General features: G+C 35.5%; 1 protein-coding gene across 11 annotated transcripts in view; it reads right to left on the bottom strand.

Annotated features, from left to right (window-relative positions):
• Camk2d (calcium/calmodulin dependent protein kinase II delta) overlaps nucleotides 1–23,356 on the bottom strand; it is a 312,829-nt gene that overhangs the window by 13,976 nt on the left and 275,497 nt on the right. For all 11 annotated transcript variants that reach the window (XM_071614450.1, XM_071614446.1, XM_071614444.1 and 8 more), the window contains one exon: nucleotides 21,645–21,693. In XM_071614450.1, coding sequence (XP_071470551.1) covers nucleotides 21,645–21,693 — 49 coding nt within the window. The remainder of the gene's footprint in view (nucleotides 1–21,644; nucleotides 21,694–23,356) is intronic.

The raw sequence follows: 23,356 nt of genomic DNA, 5'->3' as shown, positions 1-23,356 counted from the left end.
GAATATAAAATAACAGTCTTTGTTAGCTCCTTCACACATCAAAACCATTCAATGCCTTTGTTCATTTGGTGAATATCAATAATATATCTATCCTCAAAACAAAGTAACAGAAGTAGTAGCCTGAGATAAACCTGAAATAAGGGTGCTGCCAGTGACACATTCTAGCTCAGCTTAGTTAGGCAATAGGTGATTCATCTGTCTGTGGCCTCAACAGTATGATGCTCTGGCAAAGGCTCACAACGGCTGACCTAATTCTGAAATATAAAGGACATCCATAAGGAGGAGTTCAGAAAACTAGGTTCTAAAATGTGGTAACCGAAGCATCTTCCTTATAGGAAAGCCTCATTGGAAACTAACAGATTTTTTAAACTATGATATGGCTGACTTGAAAACAATGTCAGTCTTTTATAACCAACAAAAATAAAATAAAATAAAGAGGGAAAGAAGGAGGGAGAGAAAATATGAACATATGATGATTATGTCATCTGTGGACTTTCACTGGGTGAGACTCAGTACTGAGGGTGAAAAGCTCAGGAGCACTTCCTAAAGTTTCTGAAAGTCTCTGTGTTCCCATATAAGCACACTATGGAATCAGATATATCAGCCATCTCTCACTCTCTGAACCATAGAGCAAACACTCATTTGCTCTCCAATTTTTGCATGCCACAACGGGGCCTCAGCCTTGTCCTGCTTATTGAAAGCAACATACATTGTCTTCTCTCCTAGTTCTTACGCTCAGAAACAATGGTGCTTTGGCTGGCAGAACAGCAAATAGGAATTAGCCTGAATGCTTCTGTGCTGTATCATCACAAGAGCAACGTGACTCTCTTGGCTTAGGAGGGGACTGGGACTCAGGAATCTTTAGAGTGCTTATTTCCCTGGGGCAAGGGAGCTTCAGTGAGTCACAGGCGGCACATGACAGCTGACTCTTTAAAGGAAAGCAGAAGGCTGGAAATGAATCATTTGTATATAGTAGTCAGCTTGTGGTTGGAACTGTTGCCACAAGCCCAGCGTCTGGCCTGGAGGAAGAGGGAGGGGTCCTGCTAGCTAGCTTTCCTCACATCAGCAGGGAGGCAGAGGGACAGTCACTGGGCCAGGTGCATGGCTAGCTCTGCTCTGTGGGGGAGTGTCCACTCTCCTCTGACCTTCCCTTTTCTTGAAGATGAGTAATGTCCACTGCAGAAGTCAAAGTGGGAAGAGCTTGGGATATGTCCCTACTCACCCCAAGATGAGGGAAGAGTGCACCATTAAGGCATTCCTGAATGTCAGGTGCTTCCTCCACCCCACAGCTGGCCATTTAATCCAGGGAGATGATTACCTGGTAGTATTATTTCTAGAACTGAGGTGCTCAGGCTCATATCCACAGGTCCCAAAGTCATTTCTGGGGTTTTCCAGGTTGGGGAAAGGAAGGAGATAAAAGCAAGGGGAAAGGAGTTTCCAGATTCTGAGTGCAGTTATTGTCCATGCAAACAATACAAAGTGGGTAGATTCTCCTATGTAACTTCATATTTTGGGGGCTTTTTTAACTGTTCTAAGAAGGACTGACAGTAAGATAAGGATTGAAAAATAAAAATAAAAACAGACAAACCTACAATTGAGACTAATTTTGTAATAAATCACTTAGAGATTTCTTTCTTTCTTTTTTTTTTTGAGGTGGGGAACTGGGGACAGAACCTAGGGCTTTATTGTAAGCTTCATTATCAGCCCCTATTTATAGATTTCAACATTTCTTCAAACATCAGGTTTGACAGAAAGGACAGTAGTCATGGGAACTGCCACAGGGCTTGAAACGTTGATGTCTCTTCCTTTTAGAACTTCTCCTTGCACTTGACTTTCCTGCTTATTTCATCCCCCACTGTGCTGGGCTCAAAGCTTACCACTGAGCTATATTCCCAGCCCTTCTCCACTTATCATTCTTACTCTCATTTGCCAAGTTATCTTTACCTGGACTTTACATGTTTCAATTTTTCTTTCTTTCTTTTTTTTTTTTTTTGTTAATTGTTTTTATTTTGAGATCTGGTTAAATTGTCAAGGCTGGTCTTAAACTTGTGATCCTCAAACTTTAGCCTCCCAATTAGCAGGGATTAGAGGCCTGTGCTATCTTACTGGCTCAATTTCTTTTAAAAGTTCAATTTGAGGCCCTCTTGGCACCTTACACTGTATTCTTGGGGTCCTATCAACATCAATGTCTTAAATTTCTATGTACATTTTGTCAAAAGACCAAATTACAACAATTTAAAGATCTGAATTGGTTATATTTTCTAGAACCAGGTAGCACTTCATTCCATAAAACAGAAAAAGCGTTCCAGTGAGTCTAGCAGAGGTGGTTGGTTTTAATAGATAAAAAAGGACAGAGCAAAGCAGAAACAAAAACTGGATGGGTCATTTAGAAGTTATTTTCCTTGTAATGTGGGGACAAGGAGAAGAACTGAGAAATAACTGATTGGTTAGCGTCAGGTTACTTCAGGTCACCTTCTTTTGTAAGAATTAAAGCAGAGAGAATCTCATTGTCATACCAAGTGAAACTGGACTGTTTAGGAAATTCAGCTATTATCTCTCTAATCCTGATTTCTAGGAAGGTCAGATGAACATTTAATTTTACCTTGTTGTCTGTCTGTTTTGTTTTGCTGTTTTGGACTAAGTTCCTATACTGGGTCCCAATAGACCAAGCTGGAAGTCAGAATGGAATCATGCTGGAGTTCCATGTCACCAAGGTGAAATGAAATGTTCATCTGACTTCCTAGAAATCAGGATTAGAGAGATAATAGCCAAAGGCCTATTTATATTTTTAAATTTAACATTCCCAGTGACTCCCAGTTGTGCTTTCCTTCCTAGATCTCTCCTTCAGATCTGTGTGTTAAGGCCTATTTTGGAATCTCTATTGGGTATCTCAAATATACCTCAAAATTAACATATCTCATTTAATCTTATCAACTCTCACAACCAAAAACCTTGTACCTCCATGGACCTCCATTGGAGTGAATGGCAACATTATTCATTTAGATGCACGGGCAAGAAAGATGCCTGAGAATCATCTTGGAACCCCCCTCCTAACCACTCCTATTCGATCCGTCAAGTTCCATTGCTTTTGCCTTTTAAATATCTTAGACATCAGTCTTCCTCTCTCCTCCACCACCATTCTTAGTACAAGGGCCCCTCATTTCTGTACAGGCTCTGTTAATGGCCTTCCTACAAGATGTTTCTATCACCACTTCTCTTCATCATTCTGTTCTCTGCAGTCAAACCTTTTTGTTCTTTTTAAAGCATGTCTCTTCTGAAAATCCACATATGAATTTTTCTCAAGTCTTATCATTGTTCTTGGTATAAGTATCTAAAGACACATAATAAAACCTTCTAATATCTAGACCTTGTTCATATCACTAGACCCATTCATATACTGTTTGACTTTTTCTCTGCTCGACCCATGCTGCCTTCTTTTAGCACTTTGAAATAGCCATGCTTCCTCCTACAGCTCTTCATATATGCTGTATCATCTTCTTGCTTTTTATTTATTTATTTTTCATATCAGTTCTCAACTCAATTATTATTTCCTCAAAAAAAATCTTCACTGACCCACATGATAGGTCAGGTTCTAGGTTGTTATAAATTCACACATATCCTATATTTACTTTTTAAAAGCACTAGTACATTTGTTCTCATGGGTATGTTGTGTATATTTCATTAATTAGTTTTCTCTATTATTTTGTAGGGGGAAATTATTACACCGCCGCAACACTAACATCTAATATAGTATGTGGCTAGGAAAAAAAGTTCAGTAAATATTTGAATGAATACTGAGTCCAGAAAAAAACTCAACTGGTTTCTAATTCCCAGTCCCATGGCCTTTCCAATACTCCATACTACGGTATTTGACAATGGTCAGATAGACCTTGAAAAATATAAAACCGGGTGTAGCACAGTGATAGAGTGCATGCTTATCTTACATAAGGCCTTGAGTTCAATCCTCTGCACCAAAAATAAACATACAGATAAGTAAATAAATAAATAAGATATAAAACTTTGAAAATAGTTTTGGTATAATGTAACACAACTTATCATGGTAAGAGAAGAAAATAATTTTTTTGGACTTGTCTATAATTGATCACCAAACTCCTTTTTCTTTTTGTCTTTCTTGTTTTAACTAATGGAACGACAATTCATCAACCTCCCAGCTCAAAACCCCGGGTTTCTTCTGGACTCCACTGCTTTCCTTTGTCCCTGTATGCAATCATCCATGAGTCATTATTTTTCTTTGGCACTTACGAGGATGTTTCCCAGGGTACATTCTCAGCCTCCTCACTATTTCACTTGCTTGCCCTTGGCAATCTCATTTACTCCTCTGGCTCTGACCGCATGTGCTGAGATGGCCAAATGTCTATCACTGAGACTGTGAATCTTTTTAGGCTCCATGTTCATGTTTCTAACTATATTCTAAACATCTCTAGTTGGCCTGGCGTTTCAGACCCAGTTTATCCTCCTCACAAAACCTGCTGCTTCTCTTCTATTTCTCATCATGGACAGTGGCATCCTGGTCTACTCAGTCGACCAAACCAAAACTTCAGTGCCTCTTTCTTTTCAGGTCCACATACAGTTTGTCACTAACTCCTGTTCTTTTTTCCAGATCTTTCTCAGAGACATTTCTTCCTCTCTAGGCCTTATGTCACTGCTCTGATCAGCCTATCCTACCCACCCCCGCCCCACCCAGTACAGAAATGACTGAATCCAGGACTTCCCACATGCTAGACAAGTGCCCTACTACTGAGCTACCTTCCCTAGCCCTTGTCCTACCCCTGATTGTCACACAATTATATCCCTCTAAGGTTTTCAGGGAAGCGTCTCCATTTGATCTGGAAGCCAAAGCTCAAACTTTTTTGTTTGTTTTCAAGATTCTCCTCCTCTATTTTTCCAGCTCCATCTCCTGACACTATCTGTCCCATGGGGCTCCCACATAACCTATTCTTTACCATAACTAGGGATGTCATGCTTTTTTAACTAGTCTTGACTGATTACTCTTTTTTTCCCACTGATTCTTTTGCCTGGAAATCTCCCATTCCCTGCTCATATATGACTCCTTTGTTGTTCTCCCTGATGGCTCCAGACTAAGCTATTTTATTTTACTGTGACCTTACTGCATTATCATGGGACGTTCACATATGTCTGAGCAGGACTTGACCATTTTGTACCTTGAACGCCAAGTAGTAAGTCAATATCTATAAATGTACATGCATATGAATAAGTAAATACATGGTAGGCAATACATACAAGTACAGAGTATATTTTAAAATATCAGGTAAAAGACAAATAAGTAGATGATGATCATGTGTCCTAGCAGTCTGGATGTCACTCCATTAACTGGAAAGACTCATGGATCTTGAAGACTTCAGAGTCTGCAGAATGACCACAGTATAGGAGCCTGTCATATTTCAGATAATCCACAAATAGCTAGTAAGATAAATTAGGAATTTTGCATCAATGTTTAAACTTATTGTCTTTTTAGGATCGTCGAGTGCAATGAAACATTCTAGTTAGTTCAGCTTGAATTTTGTGTTTATTTAGATTTGGATGAATTAGTTTATTGAGATGAAATGACTTAATGATAAACCCTATTCAGGAATCTAATTGCCTACTGTGAAACTTGGACTAGGAAATAAACAGAATTTATACTTGCAAACTGATTTTGACTAAGATGTTGACAGAGTGCTCCCTGTTGAAATCTTTTAGTGAACTGTGCCTGAAGATTATTTATTCAAGTTCTCTCTGATATGTGGATGCTAATACACAATAAGGGGTAGGGGAGAACAGAAGTTCATTGGGTTAGACAAAGGGGGATGATGGGAAGGGAGTGGGGCTGGGAATGGGAAAGACAGTAGAATGAATCAGACATAACTTTTCTATGTTCATATATGAACACGTGTAACTGCATCATTTACAACCACAAGAATGTGAAGTTATACTTCATGTATGCATAATATGTCAAAATATATTCTACTGTCATGTATATCTAAAAAGAACAAATAAAAGATTGTTTATTCAAGCTGGACATGGTGGCACAGCCTGTCATCTCAGGAGCCATGAAGTCTGAGGCAGGAGAATTGCAAGTTCAAGGCCAGCCTCAGCAATTTAATGAGACCCTGTCTTAAAATAAAAAAGAAAAAGACTGTGGCTGTATTTCAATGATAAGGCATCCCTTGGTGATCAATCCCCAGTACCAAGAAAAAAGATTACTGATGGTCAAAAGTTGCACAGTTAAAATAGTTGCTTAGAATGTTTTTGGTGTTAACTTAGCAATTCCGTGACTCTCAACATGTATAGTTCTATTTAATTTAACTTCTTTCTGCATTTCTCAGAGGTAATTCATTACTTGGCTGCCAGACACTTGAAGGACAAGAAGGTTAAGTGACTTGCTCAAGTCATCCAGCCAATTTGGAAGCTGAGCCAGGGTTGGAGCTTTATTTGGCCGAGGTTTTCTTCTGCTGTTTAATTCACTGATCTATGATCCTTTCCAGCCCATGGTGTCTAATTCAATATTTTGAAATCATAAAGTTAAATAAACCACCTAAATGTCTTTGAACTTACTCTGGCAAGGTGACTACTTAATTACTGGGCCAGGTTTGTAATTAATTATCGTACCAATTTTACACAACTGGGTGCCCCCTGTCTTTATTATCTTTCCCTACTGCCATTAACAAAAACAACCCTTGGGAATAGTTATCTAAGGCAAATATACAAATTAGGATCATTTTCATGCTGTAATTTTAGAGGAAAAGGTGCCTATCAACTCAGCTATGCTTAGCATTTCCTGTGCAATTAGCAGCTTTTTTTCTTAGTGAATTTATTTTTACTTCACTAGTCCAATGTATTAGTTAACATTGGGTAAAGTAATTTCCATTATTTTAACTTTTAAAATCACATCTATCAAAAACTCTTTGGTTGGTTGGTTTAATAAACTATAATATTTTATTCAAGTATAAGACCCAGCAATCACCAAATTTATGTAGAAGAATGCTCTCAAGAAATTACTATAAAACTCATTTATCCAGAAGTCACCTATTCAATAACACTAACCATTCATCCCTTTGATTACTTGAGGTGCTGAAGATTAAAAAAAATATTAAAATTCTTCAAACCAGGCACTGAGTTTGTGGCTCAGTGGTAGAGGCACTGGTTTGATTCTTGGCACCACATAAAAGTAAACAAATAAAATAAAGGTATTGTGTCCATCTACAACTAATATATATATATATATATATATATATATATATATATATATATATATATATATATATATAAGTTCTTCAAACCATCTTTGTACTTTCCTTTCTGATGCAGAGTACTTTCAAAGTATAAGTGCTAGTTAATTGGGGGGAGAAATGCTATTAGTCTTGGCCCTATTAACCTATTATGGCTTAAAAATAAGTGATTAACACACATATAAGAAAAGAAAGACCTAGCACTGGGATCATCTAATATAAGGGCCAATAGGGTTAGATTTTTTTAAATGTTCTGAAGGATATCACTGGGGTACAGCAAAATATGGTCATATTATTCCTAAATTACCTTTGATCTAAAGATAAAATAAATATTTGCCATTTAAAAGTGTATTAAAGATTTTCATAGAAAAATGACTTAAATATTTTATGTTCTGAATAATCTATCAGAACATTTGCTAATATAAAGGAATCCAGTCCAGCCATATTAAAGTAATTGGGGAACTTTTGCCACCCCTAGCTGACTTGTAGATGCTGGAAATAGCACAGAATTGTGAATACCACTGAGTATTTTAAGTATTAAGATATTCCATGAATCAGTTAGGTGTGGTGCCACTTCCAGTTAAGAGCTGATGACATGGTAGACCAAGAGCCATTTCTGTGCTCAGTTACTATATTTTCCAAAGCTGCATTAAGAAGATATGCTATTAGACTGAAACTGTCTAAATGAGTCTTAGTGATATTTCATAATGGCATTATACAACCAGTTTATCTGTGGGATATTCTGTTCCAAATTTAGTTTAGAAAATTAATTTAACTGGGTACAGTGGCACACACCTGTAAACCCAGCTACTAGAGAGGCTGAGGCAGGAGGATCTCAAACTCAAGGTTAGCCTGGGCAATGTAGCAAAAGCCTGTCTCAAAATAAAATAAAACGGATTGGGCAGTAACTCAGTGGTAGAACATTTACCCAGCAACATGGGAAAGGTCCTGGGTTTGATCCCAGTACTGAAAAAAAAAAAAAAAAGAAAAGAAAAAATCAAAGTATCTAATGGAATATCTTGGTCAAATTTCATAGGCCTAGAAAAGTTTAACCAACGTAACTTCCATTCAAATTAAATTTCCAAACCATAGTTTTTAGAAATAACAATATATTATTACTTTTACTATTATTTAATCTAACAATATAAATTATCAAATTATTATAAAATATAACATAGTAGATACATATATATATAGTATGGATATATTGTTTTTCCTTTATCTGTTGAATTCAAAAGGTGAGCATTCATCAAAGACATCATTCAGATTATTTGATGAATAATGAACATTCCATATTTATAAAATTCACATCTACATTATGTCAATCAAGAGTAAGACAATAGTAAGAATCCTCCATAGAAAATAATTTTGAGATAACTTGGAGATAATGACTCCACATGAACTCTGAGGAGGAGCACAATTGGGAATGCTGTCAAAGGTTAGCTCTAGTATCTGCTCAGCAGAGTTCAACCCCACACCACCTAAGAGAAATGAATGTAATTTAAGTAACTGTAGTACAGAGCTCTTCAATAATTCACAACATTGCTCATGCTAGTAAACTCTAGAAGACTCTAAGGATATTAACTCAGGTGTAGATGTTTACACTCTTATCCCAAAGAATGTTTTGTTTGATTCTTTGTAACTGGTAAGCACAACATTTCACTTTACTAACGCTTGCTTAGATATATTTACATGGTATTAATGAGTTCCTTTTTAGGTGTCTCTTCTCTCGTAAAGTTTATGAATAAAGAACTTCTGTTTTTTGAAGACAGACTTAAATATGTTATCTTATGTGTTCATACTATTCCTATGTTCTCATAAACACATCTAAAAATCATGATAGTTTCTTAAAAGCAAACTACCTTTTCTGCTATTATACACTTTTAACCTTTTCAGAGGTGTTTTTTTCTATTGTTCAGAATTATCCTTACATTTCTGTTCAGCTTAACTTTGAATGATATCATACAAAATTTCATTAGAATACCTAATTTACTAATTCTAAGTAAAGTAAGTTGGGTACAGATGAGATTCTCTACTTAAAATAGACAGTATCCTAACAAGTTATTTTCCCCAATTAAAAATATTTCCTAGTTTGAATTGTACACAAATGACGTTGTAGAGCAGAATTTCTTTCTTTTCATTTTGTTTTGTTTTTGTTTTTAATTTGAAAGCCATAACTTCAGTGGATGTTTGTCTATTTTCCTAAAATCCCAAATTCTCTCCTTAACATTTGCTGTTTGTGTTTTGCTGGATGGTCTATTGTAAATAACCACATGCAATGATGTTAATAAAGAAACCAAGGATCCTGTATAGAATCATTTCAAAAACTAACAACAGGTCTTTCACACTTAATCTGCAAGTGTCTACCAAGATGGTTAGTGTTTCCCTGAGGAAACACTGTCAAAATCATAACCTCTGAATAGAACATGATGGTTGTTTGAGACCTCTTGCCTGAAAAGTGTTTAAATACCTTTGTAGAGACATGGTTGTTTTAAAATTTCTATTCTACTGCTGAAGAAAACAATGAGTCCACCTATTTTTACTCTTAGTGATAATCAAGATACGGCCCAAAGTGAGCTAATTTGGGATGAGTTTTCAAAACACTCGATGTGATTATCCATAGGGAAAAAGGATCAGTTTAAACAAGGGAAGATTTTGCGTCATTATGTAGTGGCACCCCCTCCTCCACACACAAAAATAATCTTAACTAAGTTTCTGCAGAAATATTCACATAACAAGACTATAAGCAAAAGAGTCTCTACAAAAAAGTTCAATGTAGTTAAACTTCCTATTTTCCTGTTGTTCTATTTTACTTGGCCACTGGCTGGGAAGAAATCAGCATTCCAGGTGCTGAACACCCCTGTACTTGTTTTTCACAAACATGTATCCAGTATAGTAGTTTGTTGAGATGTGTGTGCCAATGCAAAATGTGATAAAAAATAGGAGAAGTCACCAATTGGGCTCCATGGAAACAGCTGGCAGGGGGAGGAAAGATAGGGATAAGAAGCTCTCCCCTTCTCAGGTATTGTCCTTGAAGGGTTAACTTGCCTAGAACAGTGAAAGAAAAAGCTGCTTTTATGTGAACTTCTGTAAACTGAGAACTTCTGAGCCCCTCCCCTTACATGTTGGGTATAAAATTCTGAAATTACCTGAACTTGGGGTTCAGGGGATTAATTGATTACAGCAAAAGCTGTGTCCTCTGAGCCTGGCTGCAGCCAAATAAAACTGTTTCCTGCTATCTTCCAGTGCATTGCCTCGTCTGTCCCCACAACAATTACTTAAAATACATCATGTTTAATTAAAAGCAAAATGTTTGTCTCTGACAAAATTAATTTAAGTGAAATCTTTTTAATTAATTCATGAATTCATTGAGTGCAATGTTAAGAATTAAAACAAAACAAAACAACAATAACAACAACAACAACAACAAAACTCCAAAGGTCCCGTTGGACTTATGGACTTTTTCAATAGTGAACGCTGTGTTCATATCATCTATTCATGGGAAGAATGGCCAGCAGTTATGTAACCATACTGAGTATCTTGGGTCAGGCACTGCCGGGCATTTGACAAACATTCTCTCTGTTCATCCTAACTGTGTTCTATTACTGCTATTATTGTTAGGTGGACTCACAGGAAATTACTACAGTAAAACAAATCACAGTAATCCTAATAACTAAATGAGTGCTTTGTACCCTTCACAGGGATTACTTTTACAAGATAGATGGACAAATTCTGCTCAACAACAATAGCCAGGGGAAAAATGCTATCACACATTAAAAGAAATGAAGAAAGGAAGGAGAAAGAATTCTATTTATGTACCCTGAAAAAAGTTAATCTTTAACATAGAGTAAAATGTTAATTAAAAAATGGTATGCACTGGTGGATATCATTTTATTAAAGAGGATCCTGTAAAACTAAGAATTCCCTGGGGAAAAAGCTGTCCCCCTCCCCCAACCGGGGATTGAACCCAGGGTCAATCTACCGTTGATCTACATTAATACCCACCCTGCTCCTGCCCTGCTGCCACACACACAGTTTTTTGTTTTTGAAACAAGGTCTCCCTAAGTTGCCCAGGATGTCTTGGAACTTGCAGTCCTTCTACCTCGGGCTTCCAAATCACTGAGATTACAGTTGTATGCCACTGCATAGGGCAAAGCTGATCCTTTTTATCCTCAGCCTATTCTACCATTACCAGCACACAGTAAGTTTCAATTATGTGTATGTGTGTGTTTTAAATTTCTACCTTTTCGTGGTGTTGAGAATCAAACTCAAGACCTCATGTATGTGAGGTAAGCACTCTATCACTGAGCCATATCCCTAGCCCTTCATCCTTTTATTGTTGTTTTTTAAAATGAATGAATCCAAATATTTTAAATAGAGGTCTCTGTCAGGAATTACATATGTTACAAGCATCTAAGATTCTCTATATTTATTAAAAATGATTGTGTCTATGCTTTATCTACATATATGCTTTTATGTAAATTTTTAATGCTCATATGATTTGTCCAAGCTTTATCTGAATACTAGACAGAAACAAAAAACTGGAAAGTAGAAGATAGCCGTGTTGGAGCCATTGGAAGGAAAATTTAACTTTGCCTTGTTCTAGGATGCACCAGTTTCAGAAATAAAAGAACAATAAAAAATGTCCAGGGCAGTTATATTCTTGGTGACCCCAAGGACTAATATTAGACTGGGTTCTGACTCAAGACTAAGCAGCATGCAGGAAATAAACCTTAAAAGGAAACAAGCAATAGGTCAAAACTAAAAGCAGAAATACATCAGAGGCAAAAAAAGAAAGAAAGAAATGCATCAGAGGAACTAATGTGGAAAAAAAATCCCACTGAACCTGAATTTTGCTAGGCAGGAAGTTACTGAGCAGCTCGTGAAGTCTCTGAGACATTTTGAAACAAAGATTCAATGACAGGCTTACCGAAACTTGTACTTTTACTGGAAAAGGTAAGATTTATCTCCATATTCCCATTCTCCCCAAACTTCCCTTCTCCCACTTTAATCTGGGGTCATGGTTCACACCATCTTCTCCAAACAGTCATGAAATTTAGGAAACTGACATCTGATTTCTAATGAGCAATTCACTCTCTTTTCTCCATTTCTCATATAGACTGAGACACCAGGAATAGTTTTAAAATTTCTCTTTCTCCCTTTAAAAGGTTAGATACCTCATGCCTGGCAAAGTGCTTGGCTTTCTCTGAAAGAGGGCATTAGGGCTGGTGTGATTCAAGATCACTGGTTATCAGCCGCAGTATCTGAATTTTCGGTGCCTTCTATGTATCATATATTTCTCCTCTCCCTGTTTTTTGTTTCCTGGTTCATAATTCCTTACTTTTAAAAACTAAATTCAGCCTGGGGGTGGGGTGGCACATGCTTGTAATCCTAGGGGTTCTGGAGGCTGAGGTAGGAGGATCGAAAGGTCAAAGCTAGCCTCACCAACTTAGCAAGGTCCTAATTAAGTCATTGAGACCATCTCTAAATAAAATATATAAAAGGACTGGGGATGTGTTTCAGTGGTTAAATACTCCTGGGTTCAATTCCCAGTACCAAAAAAGAAAGATAAATAAATAAATTCAGGAGTCACTCACAAGTTTCGGTAAGCCTGTTGTTGTTACTGAGAATTGAACCAAGGAGTAGCATTTACCACTGAGCTACATTCTCAGTCCGTTTTATTTTTAGGCAAGGCCTTCATAAGATGCTTAGTAAGGCCTCCCTAAGTTACCGAGACTGGCCTTGAACTTGCAATCCTCCTGCCTCAGCCTCCCGAGTTGCTGAGATTACAGGCATGTACCATGAAGGAGCCACATATTTGAGGAGTCTTTTCAGGATGATCCCAGACTAAATTACTGTGCTGCTTCTGTGTTCTCATCAAAAGGCACTGATTATGAGTATATCATCAGCAGCTTGTGAGGACCTTGAACACGGCAACCCCTTTGCACTCATCTTTGAACACTTAGTGACTAACACAGTATCTGGTACCTGATACTAGTAGTAACTGCTAATTCATCAAAATACTGTTATTTACTCAAAATGTGGAAAACACTTTATATACATCATCTCTTTTAACTCACAACACCAGAACATAGTAATAACTTCGTTCTGCTAAGTTCTCATAGTTGCATATGGATCCAAGATTAAAATTGGTAATATTTAACCAAGTTTCACTGAAGAGATATTAGGAGTGGTGGTCATGAATGCCTTCAAAATAGATAACTGATTTATAAACTCAATTTACAGAAGAAAATCACAAAAAAAGGCTATGTAGCTCCTCTTTAATTTGCTCTCATACTCAATAGTATTCTTATGCAAACTCCATAATTATGTCTTAATATGTTAGAGAACTTTGGAACAGGAAACTCAAAGTACAAAAAGCATGTGTCACTAAATCTGTACATAGTTATCTATGGCTCAAAAATACCTCTAAGTATGAGAGTTATGCCTGGATCCACAGCACCTTTATATTTCCCTTGTATCCAACCTGTATTTCCCAACACTTACCTCATAGTAAATGTTGTTCAACTGACTGGTTATAGAATGTTCCAAAGCTTAGAAATGCTTAGGAAAGTTGTCTTGTTGAGAGTGTCACCCCCAGACTGTGCACAACTTTTGTAGTTTAGTTAAGTGTTATTGAGCACAATTCACTGTGTTGACTTATGCTAGAACACATCCTCATAATTCATTCGGAACTAGCCTTGTCCATTTGAAATTCTCTCAACCATCTGCCTCTTTGCACGCCACATTATCATGCAGAATCATCCTTGTCCTTTGCAGATTTCTTCCATGAGAAAAAAGAAATATGGCTACTGTCTACCTAGTACAGCATACCTTGAGGATGCCCACAAAATGTGAACTGCACCAAATTGAATAATGAATATACTATTATTTTAGATGCAAAAAGTGATTGTTTCTACACAGTCTCATTAATTAAGCATAATTATTCAATAATGTCTTCTCCGCTTCTCCTTTCTACTATCTTACTTCTCCATTTAACATATTGGCCTGAAAAAAAAAATGACCTGCAACTAATAGAATATTAAAATTGCACAGGACTAAGACTAATTTCTTTGAAAACTTTAGACCCAATTTCTCTTGAGCAAATAAGAGGGATAATGGTAAAATTTCATAACAGGCGAAAAATCAGGGCTATTTCATTGACTTATAAGTAGAATCACAATATCACAATATAGACATATAATTTCACAAAATTTCTAGATATATTTATTAGGGAAAACAATACAAACTAAGGAAAGGAGATAGTATTTCATTTAAGGAACTATTTTATTTTAATAATTTAAGAATTATACATAATTCATAGTTGATAGAAACAATAAATAATTAGAATGGAACTTCTGTACAGAGATGAATGAGGCCAAAGGGTAATTTTAGTTATTGTTATATTATTTTTTATAGTAAATAGAAGCATGAAATACAACTCCATAGTAATCTTTATTGGAATATGTTTAAAGTACTGCTTTTATAGGTTTGCTACTGATAACATCTGGTTATCCAAGTTAGTGGAAATTGTTTTTTTTCCTCTAAACTGAAATCATATATCTTAAAACCACAGCAATGTATTCCTTTTTTCAACTTTGAATTAAATGTCTTGCTTTGATTATTTTGTCTAGCTCATGTTATTACCATCTGTTTTATTTTATACTATATTATCCTACAATGTTTAACTGCACACTCTTTAAAAAAAAAAAAAGGATGGAACCCGAATTATAGACTTTAGATTCCAATCAGGTCATTTCTGACATTTTATATTTTACATTAGTTTAAACAAGTAATACATTATTATCTGAAATGACAATTATACATAATGGTAAATTCAGCAGCTTATTCGATTATTTTAAATTTCATAATGGTAAGAATAGATACATGAACAAAAACAAGAGAGTTTTATCTTCAGTATCTATGAAACTATATTTTATTTTATTTTTTTAAAATTTTTTTACTGTTGGTTGTTCAAAACATTACAAATTTCTTGATATATCATATTTCACACTTTGATTCAAGTGGGTTATGAACTCCCATTTTTACCCCATATACAGATTGCAGAATCACATCAGTTACACATCCATTGATTTACATATTGCCATACTAGTGTCTGTTGTGTTCTGCTGCCTTTCCTATCCTCTACTATCATGAAACTATATTTTAATGTTAGCTCTTGCCATCTATGAAATTTTGGATCACACAAGTGGTGAGTTGGATTATCTCTTGTAGTTTTAACTACCACATAAACAAGTATGTATGAATAGTAAATGTCAGATTTTAAAAATTTGAACTATTAAAATGAGTTCAAAATTAAAAGACTGAGAGATTAATCAAGGTTCTGAAACTGACGGAAGGAATCTTACAGCATATACTTGTCTCCTGGTATCCCCAGAAAATTTGTTCTGAAACCTCTATAGAAAACAAAATTCATGGATGCTCAAGTTCCTTATATAAAACAGCATGGTTTTTGCATATAATCTGCTCACATCCTCTTGTATAGCTTTTAAAAGATGTTTTTATTAGTTCATTATAGTTATACATAATAGTAGGGTTCATTTTGACTAATCTCACATGCATGGAATATAGTTTGTTCCATTTTGGTCCCCAGTACTTTCTCTTTTCCTCTCCTTCTTCTTCCCCCTGTTCTCCCTTTCTTTACTCCACTAGTCTTCCTTCTATTTATTTACAGTTTTTTTTTAAATTGGGCCTTTACATATGCACCTAAAGGTAAAGTTCTCTATGGTATGCTGTTATACACTTTAAATCATCTCTAGATTACTCAGAGTATGTAGTATTGTACTGTTATTATTTAGGGAATAAGGACAAGAAAAATATCTGCACAAATCCAATATAGATGCAGTTATTTTTGAATAATTTTGATCTGCAGTTGGTTGAATCCATGGACACGTAGTCTGCAGATTTGGAAAGAAGACTTCGTGTGCTTTTAGGATTTATGCAATATTTCAAAATATAATACTACATTATTTTTGCTGTGGCTATTTCTAAAACTCATTATAATGTTTTGCAACTTGTAAGAAAATCTATTTATAGAAACTCTGAGCTCAAAAATTTATTCAAATAGAGTGAGTCTATTTTCCTTATGATAAAAATATATAGTTTTATAGTTTTGCTTGTTAGTTTAGATTTTTTTTTTGTTTTGATTTTATATTAAACTGGATTGGCAACAGTTCTGACTGTATTTTGTCAGCAGAGTTACACAAACCTAAAGCTCTTCCTGACAAATTCAAGATACAGACCTGTCAGAAGGCAAAAAGTAAAGAGAAAAACAGAATGAATATAGAGATAAAGTAGAAGAAATGTGGAAAAATGAAATACAAAGAGAAAAAGAAAACTATTTTGCATTGGTAGCAGAATAGAATAAATTCTGCATCAATTCTGTGAATTACTCATCCTGATTTAAAAGCTAGAAGGTCGTCAGGTAGATGAACACATATGGATAAGAGATTTTCTTAATAATCTTGCAAAACCAAATTTTAGATTAGAAAACTCAAAGTAGTTATTTTATACTACACTAAAGGTCCTCTAAGACATTTTTTTTTTTTTGCCTAATGGAATGGCATAATTCTGCAAGTGAGGAAAACACGTAAGACAAGTCAAGTGATGAACTGCATGCAAATCTGAAGAAGATTGCCATCATTTTATTATCTGCCCCAGGAAATCCTAACAGAAATGAGGATTTTCATCAATAAAGCAGAACTTAAGGAGAGCTAAGTCTGAGTTTTTAGTCACCATACAGTATACTAATGTGCATGTTTATAAAAGATACATGCAAACAGCTCATTCATCAAAAGATTCTGCCAATTAGCTCATACCAGGAAATCTGGGTATCATCAAATACCAAACCTCACTCAAATGATAAGGGTGCCAACATCTCTGCCCATAACTGTGCAAACATCCTATACAGCTTCATTACCATCAACTATTAGTCAGGTAAAGGAAAAAGAGGGTAAATAAGGACATAGCTCCACACACAATCAGTCTCAAAGCTACAGATTTCTGCTTGTCGCACAGAACTCCACTGGCCTAGACATGTAAGGATGAAATGCAGCAAGAGATCCAAGCAGTTGCTCAGTGGTGAGCTGAAGTGAGATGCTGGAAGCAGAGTGACACAGATGACAAGGGCATACAGGAGCCCGGCTTCGACAGGTGTTGCACAACTTGGGCATGCTGGGAAAGAGCAGCAGATGGATCAAATGGACGTGCACTCATCAGGAAGTGGTAGCTGACTATGAGCAATGGTGCTGGACAGGTTATGAGGTGGAGAGGCATTGTGGCATACAGCGACAGGCCCTGCAAACAGTGGCTATAGCCACAAACCAAAGGACAGTCTTCAAATGTTTACTGTGGAAAGGACCATTGCTAAATATCATTGACTTTGGGTACACCCACACCCCTAAGGAGGAGCCCTGTTAGAATTGCTATTCTCTAATGAAATGTAAATGATGAAAGCCTTTCAGTGACATTGAAATTGATACACGGTAATGTTTTACTACAAGTGCATTCAAAATAGAAATGGCTGTTTCAACAGTTTTGACCTAAAAATGTATACTTTGAACTGGACACAGTGGTGCATGCCTGTAATATCAGCTACTCGGGAGGCTGATACAAAAGGATAGTAAGAGTTGAGGCTAGCCTGGGCAATTTATCAAGACTCTGTCTCAAAATAAAAAAAAAAAAATGTTAGTTCTGGTCAGAAAACTATTATTTTCTTTTTTTGGGAGGAGGGACAAATAATGATCTGTTCTTACCATAGTGCTGCTATGGCAGTAACTATGCTTTAAAAGTCACATTTGTTTTCAAACTGTCAGTACCTCTCCATGACATTGAGTTAGTGGTTGAGTTTACTGACAGCATCAGAAATAATATTTGGTTTTTGAATACAGGACAAAATTAGACAGCTGTATAAAAGGTCAACATTAGGAAGTCAACACATTCCCTTTGGAGAAAGAAAACAAGGAACTCTAGGAGCTTTTGAAAAATAGGAGTTGTAAAAAGAGGCAAATTTCTTACGATGGCTGTGAGCTTAGGAAGAAAAGTGTGATTATAACTCAATGTTGAAGTTTTTAAGAAAAATAAAAGGATTTTTAGATTAAAAAAATACACTTATCTTGAATCTCACCTTCTATGTTTTCTCGATACTTATTGAATTACATGAGAGAATGAGCCTACATTTTGGCAAAAAAGACTCAGGTAAAGCATATAGAAGTGTGGTTGGATTCTGCATCTCTGAACTCGCTAGACAGTGAATATTTTACAGGGAGAAATGTGGAGTTCAAGCAAACAGTAAGCATTCTATAAAGACTTGCTGAATGAATGAGGAAAGTGAGCCTAGACACAGCTCAGAAAGAACACCTCATTTGGGCCTCAGAGAACCGTAGTCATTCTTTTTTTTTTTTAAAGAAAGAGTGGGAGAGAGAGAGAGAGAGAGAGAATTTTTTTAATATTTATTTTTTAGTTCTCGGCGGACACAACATCTTTGTTTGTATGTGGTGCTGAGGATCGAACCCGGGCCACATGCATGCCAGGCGAACGCGCTACCGCTTGAGCCACATCCCCAGCCCCCGTAGTCATTCTGAATGGAAACCAGCAGAGTTAAAGGAAAGTGGGTCTCCTCTAAATCTTGGTTTACTAGGGTGCTCCAGGTTCCCCTGTGAAGCACCATTAGTCTATCTACTATGTCTCCTTTCTTCCTTCTCTGAGAACAGCTGGCTTGTCTATGTTGTTTTTACCCCAAAGAGTGAGGGAGAAGGGGACTGTGCTGTTGGTTTATCTCATTTCTCTCTTTGGCAAAATCACCGTATGAGTCCTCCCCACCCCTGCCCACATTATCTGCAGTGGAGAGAACACAAAAGCTTCTCTGCCAAGTAGTCCTTGGGGATGGGGCATCAGTGTGGGGAACATGTGATATGGTATTCAAGGGATCATACCAGCATGAAACGCAAGTCACAGTACATGTTGGACATGCTACGTATGAGATGGCTGGAGGGAATGGATAGAGCATGTGCCACCAGGCAGGAGTATGCTGAGGCAATATGCCTTACGGTTGTTGAAAAGTGTGGTGTTTTTCCATGATCACAAGGTGCTACACAGAAAGGTCAGAGTATGTGCAGAAGAAAGAAATGCCATTTTATAGATGGGATATGGTCTTGTAAAGAGAACATAGTTCTGGTCAGGTTATATAACTGATGGTCTTTGTCAGTTCCTACATGTTTAATATATAGGTAAATGCGGTTTCTAACAGAGATGGACAACAAATATTCTATTAAGCTACCAGAGCTATAGCAAATTTTGAGATGAAGGAAAAAGTATAATCATTCAAATGCAGAAATATAATGGGTCTTTTTTGAGGACTGTGCACTGATAAATGCAGAGATTCCTACACAAACATATTGCCAGCAAAATAAATACATCAAAACATTCATGACCACTTTATGTACCACCTGCCTTACAGTCAAAATGATGGGATGGGTGATCTTGCAAAACATCTTCTAGTCTTAACATTTTCATTCAATATTAAAAAGCTGCCCAAAGGCTGTATGGGTTTTATAGAGAACACAAATGAGGCCTAAAGTACTCTCTCTAGGATACTGTGGCCAGATCCATGCTAGTAAAGTTAAACAGAAACTTAAATAATTTATTTATTAGGTTCAAGGAAATAAACCAAAGTACTTTGGGCTCAATTATCAATCGGACATTTCTTCTGAACTCATTATTAAGCTTCATTTCTCTAACATTTGGTGCTATATACTCGACATAACTATACAGGCAAATATTATTTCCATTTGTGAAATATCAGAGGACTCTTTGTATATATTGATATGTACATATATTAATATCAATGACCCTGAATTAGTATTTCACAACTGAAGAGCTGAATTCAGGAACTCTGCTCAAACTTCCTGGTGGATGAACTGCAAACAGTGAAGTGTTGGTATCCTCCTGATTTTACTTAGTTATTTTAAGATTCACAGTCTTTCCAGTGGATAATGCATAGGTTTTCTGAATCTTGATCAAGGGAAAAATGTGAAAAATCACACATAACATTTTGCTTAGTTGAGTTAATGAATCCAAACCCCTTAAGAACATGATGCTTCTAGAATCACTGAGAAAGCTAAACCGCACATCTGTTTATTTGTTGTTGTTTTTTTTAAACTCTATATCTAATGTGACTAGCATCAATGATTCATAAAATTATTTCAGTTCAAATTTTAGCTCAGGGGCAAGAGTGATACGAACAGACCTACTATATAAAATACCTGACACAGCTATTCACCTTTCCACTATAAAAAACAATGACTGTCTTCCTCTAGCAGAGTTAAGTCAGTGCACTAGTAATATAAATAGAATTACACTTCAATAGTGCCAGCTGTTCTATTCAACCCCAAAGGGAAAAGTCAGCAGAGGTGACTGGCAACTTGTGGTCCACAGTCATCTTTATTTCCTAAAGTGCGTATGTCTTCCCTTGACCTGAGAATTCCCTGGTTGTTTATTTAATAACATGAATACAACCTTTCAATCCTATATTTTACTAAAGCCACCTATGGAATTATAAGCCTTGATGATGCTATTGGGTAAATTGTCTTTCTACATAAGGTTTAATTATATAGAAATTATAATTATATATGTTTCAATTTTCTTTATATTTCCTTTCCTTTAGTAATTATATTTTAAATGTCTTCTTTAAACCATTCTTTTTCAGAATGGTTTTTTTTTCAGCCTTCTAAACAAGTGGCTTGTAGAATTGTAGTTATATACACAAAAATAAGAACACAAACTGCAAGAATGATTGAAGCAAAAATAACCCAGAGATGTGGCCACAAGGAAGCAAGCTAACTGCAAACATGTGTTTAGTATGGAGAAGATGTCAGTAGCTGAAAAAGTTTTGACAATGCAACTGAATATATTAGAAGTACATGAAAATCTAGAGTAAAAAAGCTGCCAAAACAAAATTCCATTGATAGCCACTTGAAACCATCTCAAGTTTAAACAAGTGTTGTTTTCATACTGTGTCCTTGAATATAAATTGTATTCTAGAGAGGATTCATGAATATATCCAATATGTGCATAAATTTCATATTATTTTTTAATTGACAAATGTACAATTTGTTATCATCTACCCACACTAGTTGTCATGATAACAATGTGTCTGAGTATATCAATATTTTAAAACACATAAAATAATGTAAAAAAAAAATGGAAAAGTCAATATGTATATATTAAAATAATAATGTATTTATAAAAAAATTAACTTTGTGTTTCAGGATAAGATTACTTCCTAAATTCATTGTTTATTTGAAACAAATTATGTTCTTTTCTGATACATATGGAACTTTGGGTTACGATTTTTCATTTCTGACTTGAGCATACCTTTCACATCTTCATCCTCAATTGTTGTATTTGAACTCTCAGTTGACTCCTGTTGAGAAGAAAACACATTTTTAAGTTGCATGTAATGAATGGCTTGGTTTCATCTTATGAATTTGACTAGTGATATGCATATCATGCAAAATTCTTCAGCAGGCTGTGTGCATATGCTGACATGCAGATGGACAAATACATTTAAGTGGTTTTAACAGAAATAAAATGTCAAATGTTATAAACATTTCAAAAAGGAGTACTCTGGTTGCCTAAATCTGTAGCAGTATAAGTTCTGGGTGATTTGTAGAAGCAGCAGAATATATAATTTATTTTAAAAACTGGGTAAAGATGTGTTTGTGTCACAGTGTTGCATAAAGTATGTTTTTTTGTATGTGTTTAAGAGAATAAAGAAAGCAAAGGTATTAAGCCGATAATAGGCTGAAAGCAATTTGAAGAAGACTTTTCATGTTGGGCCAGCACAATGGAATTATACGAAATAATTTACTTTTAGATTTTTTTTCTATCTTGCCTAAATTAGAAACTGATTGTCATTGATAAGAAACCCACTTCCACAATGAAAATACAAAGTTCTTTATTTGTGAAACTACAAATTAAGTTGGAGATGAGTTAGCACACTTAAAAGTACACTGTAATTGCCATATATTGAGGTATGTTTCTTAAAATGGTTTGATGAATATTTTCAGTGAAAGTGTACTAATAAAAATATTTTCTAGGAAAAAAAACTTTGCAGTATGCATCAGAAAGATACAATTTTCTATTTGGAATAAGTCAAGGCTACTGAAAAAAATTGCAAGCAAACTTTCAATCAACAGTTATATGCTCAGTGACATAAAACAGATTTTGAAAAGTGATGAAATACCAGTGTATTTTTATAGATTCAATATTTTAAAAAGTGATCAATTTATATATATATATATATATATATATATATATATATATATATATATTACACAATATTTGAATCAAAGGGATAAGCTATGTAAAAATGTATCCAGAGTCTCCACACACACCAAACCAAAAAAAAAAAAAAGTCTTCATGCGTTCCTTAAGGTGACATAGCGTTTAGATTTAAACATGGAAGATAAACCCATGCACTGTAACAGTAGACTAATTTATGTAAGCAAGGAATACCATGCAACAACTCTTACAAATGATATAGCTAGAACTATGAAAGTGTCCACTCCAGCTGTTATGCTTGATCTTTCATTTGCTAATGCTATTGAAAAAATCATTCTCATATGTGATGGTCCTCACTACCTTAAGTCTTTAACTGTAAAATGCATCTCAAATTTAAAAAAATAATACTTAATGTTTTTTACTTTAATGATTCAGTATTGACCAGCGGAATGTTAAACCAGAGAGGAAATGTATTTTCTAAGCCCATCCATTATTGTTGATGAGGGTAAGGAGAAGTAAGACCCATGATTATATTATTATTTGATAAAAGTCTGATGATGGTATTTTTCTTCCCCTTAGAGATAAAACAATGTCTAAAAAGCAATAAACGGGAAACATAAAATACATTCAGAAAATGTCTCCCTTCACCCTTATATACGTATGTGAGTGCTGTTATTTAATTAACATGCTGTACAAATAATTTACAATAGGTAGAGCATATTAGTCTTCATTCAGCATAAATAATTAACTGTTACTGAAATGCATATAACTCAATGACAAACATATTTCACAAGAAGCAAAAC

The sequence above is a fragment of the Marmota flaviventris genome, chromosome 7, assembly GCF_047511675.1.
Source record: "Marmota flaviventris isolate mMarFla1 chromosome 7, mMarFla1.hap1, whole genome shotgun sequence".
Classification (NCBI taxonomy): Eukaryota; Metazoa; Chordata; class Mammalia; order Rodentia; family Sciuridae; genus Marmota; species Marmota flaviventris.
Note: the sequence above shows the minus strand (reverse complement) of the source record. Positions and strands in the feature narration are given on the sequence as shown.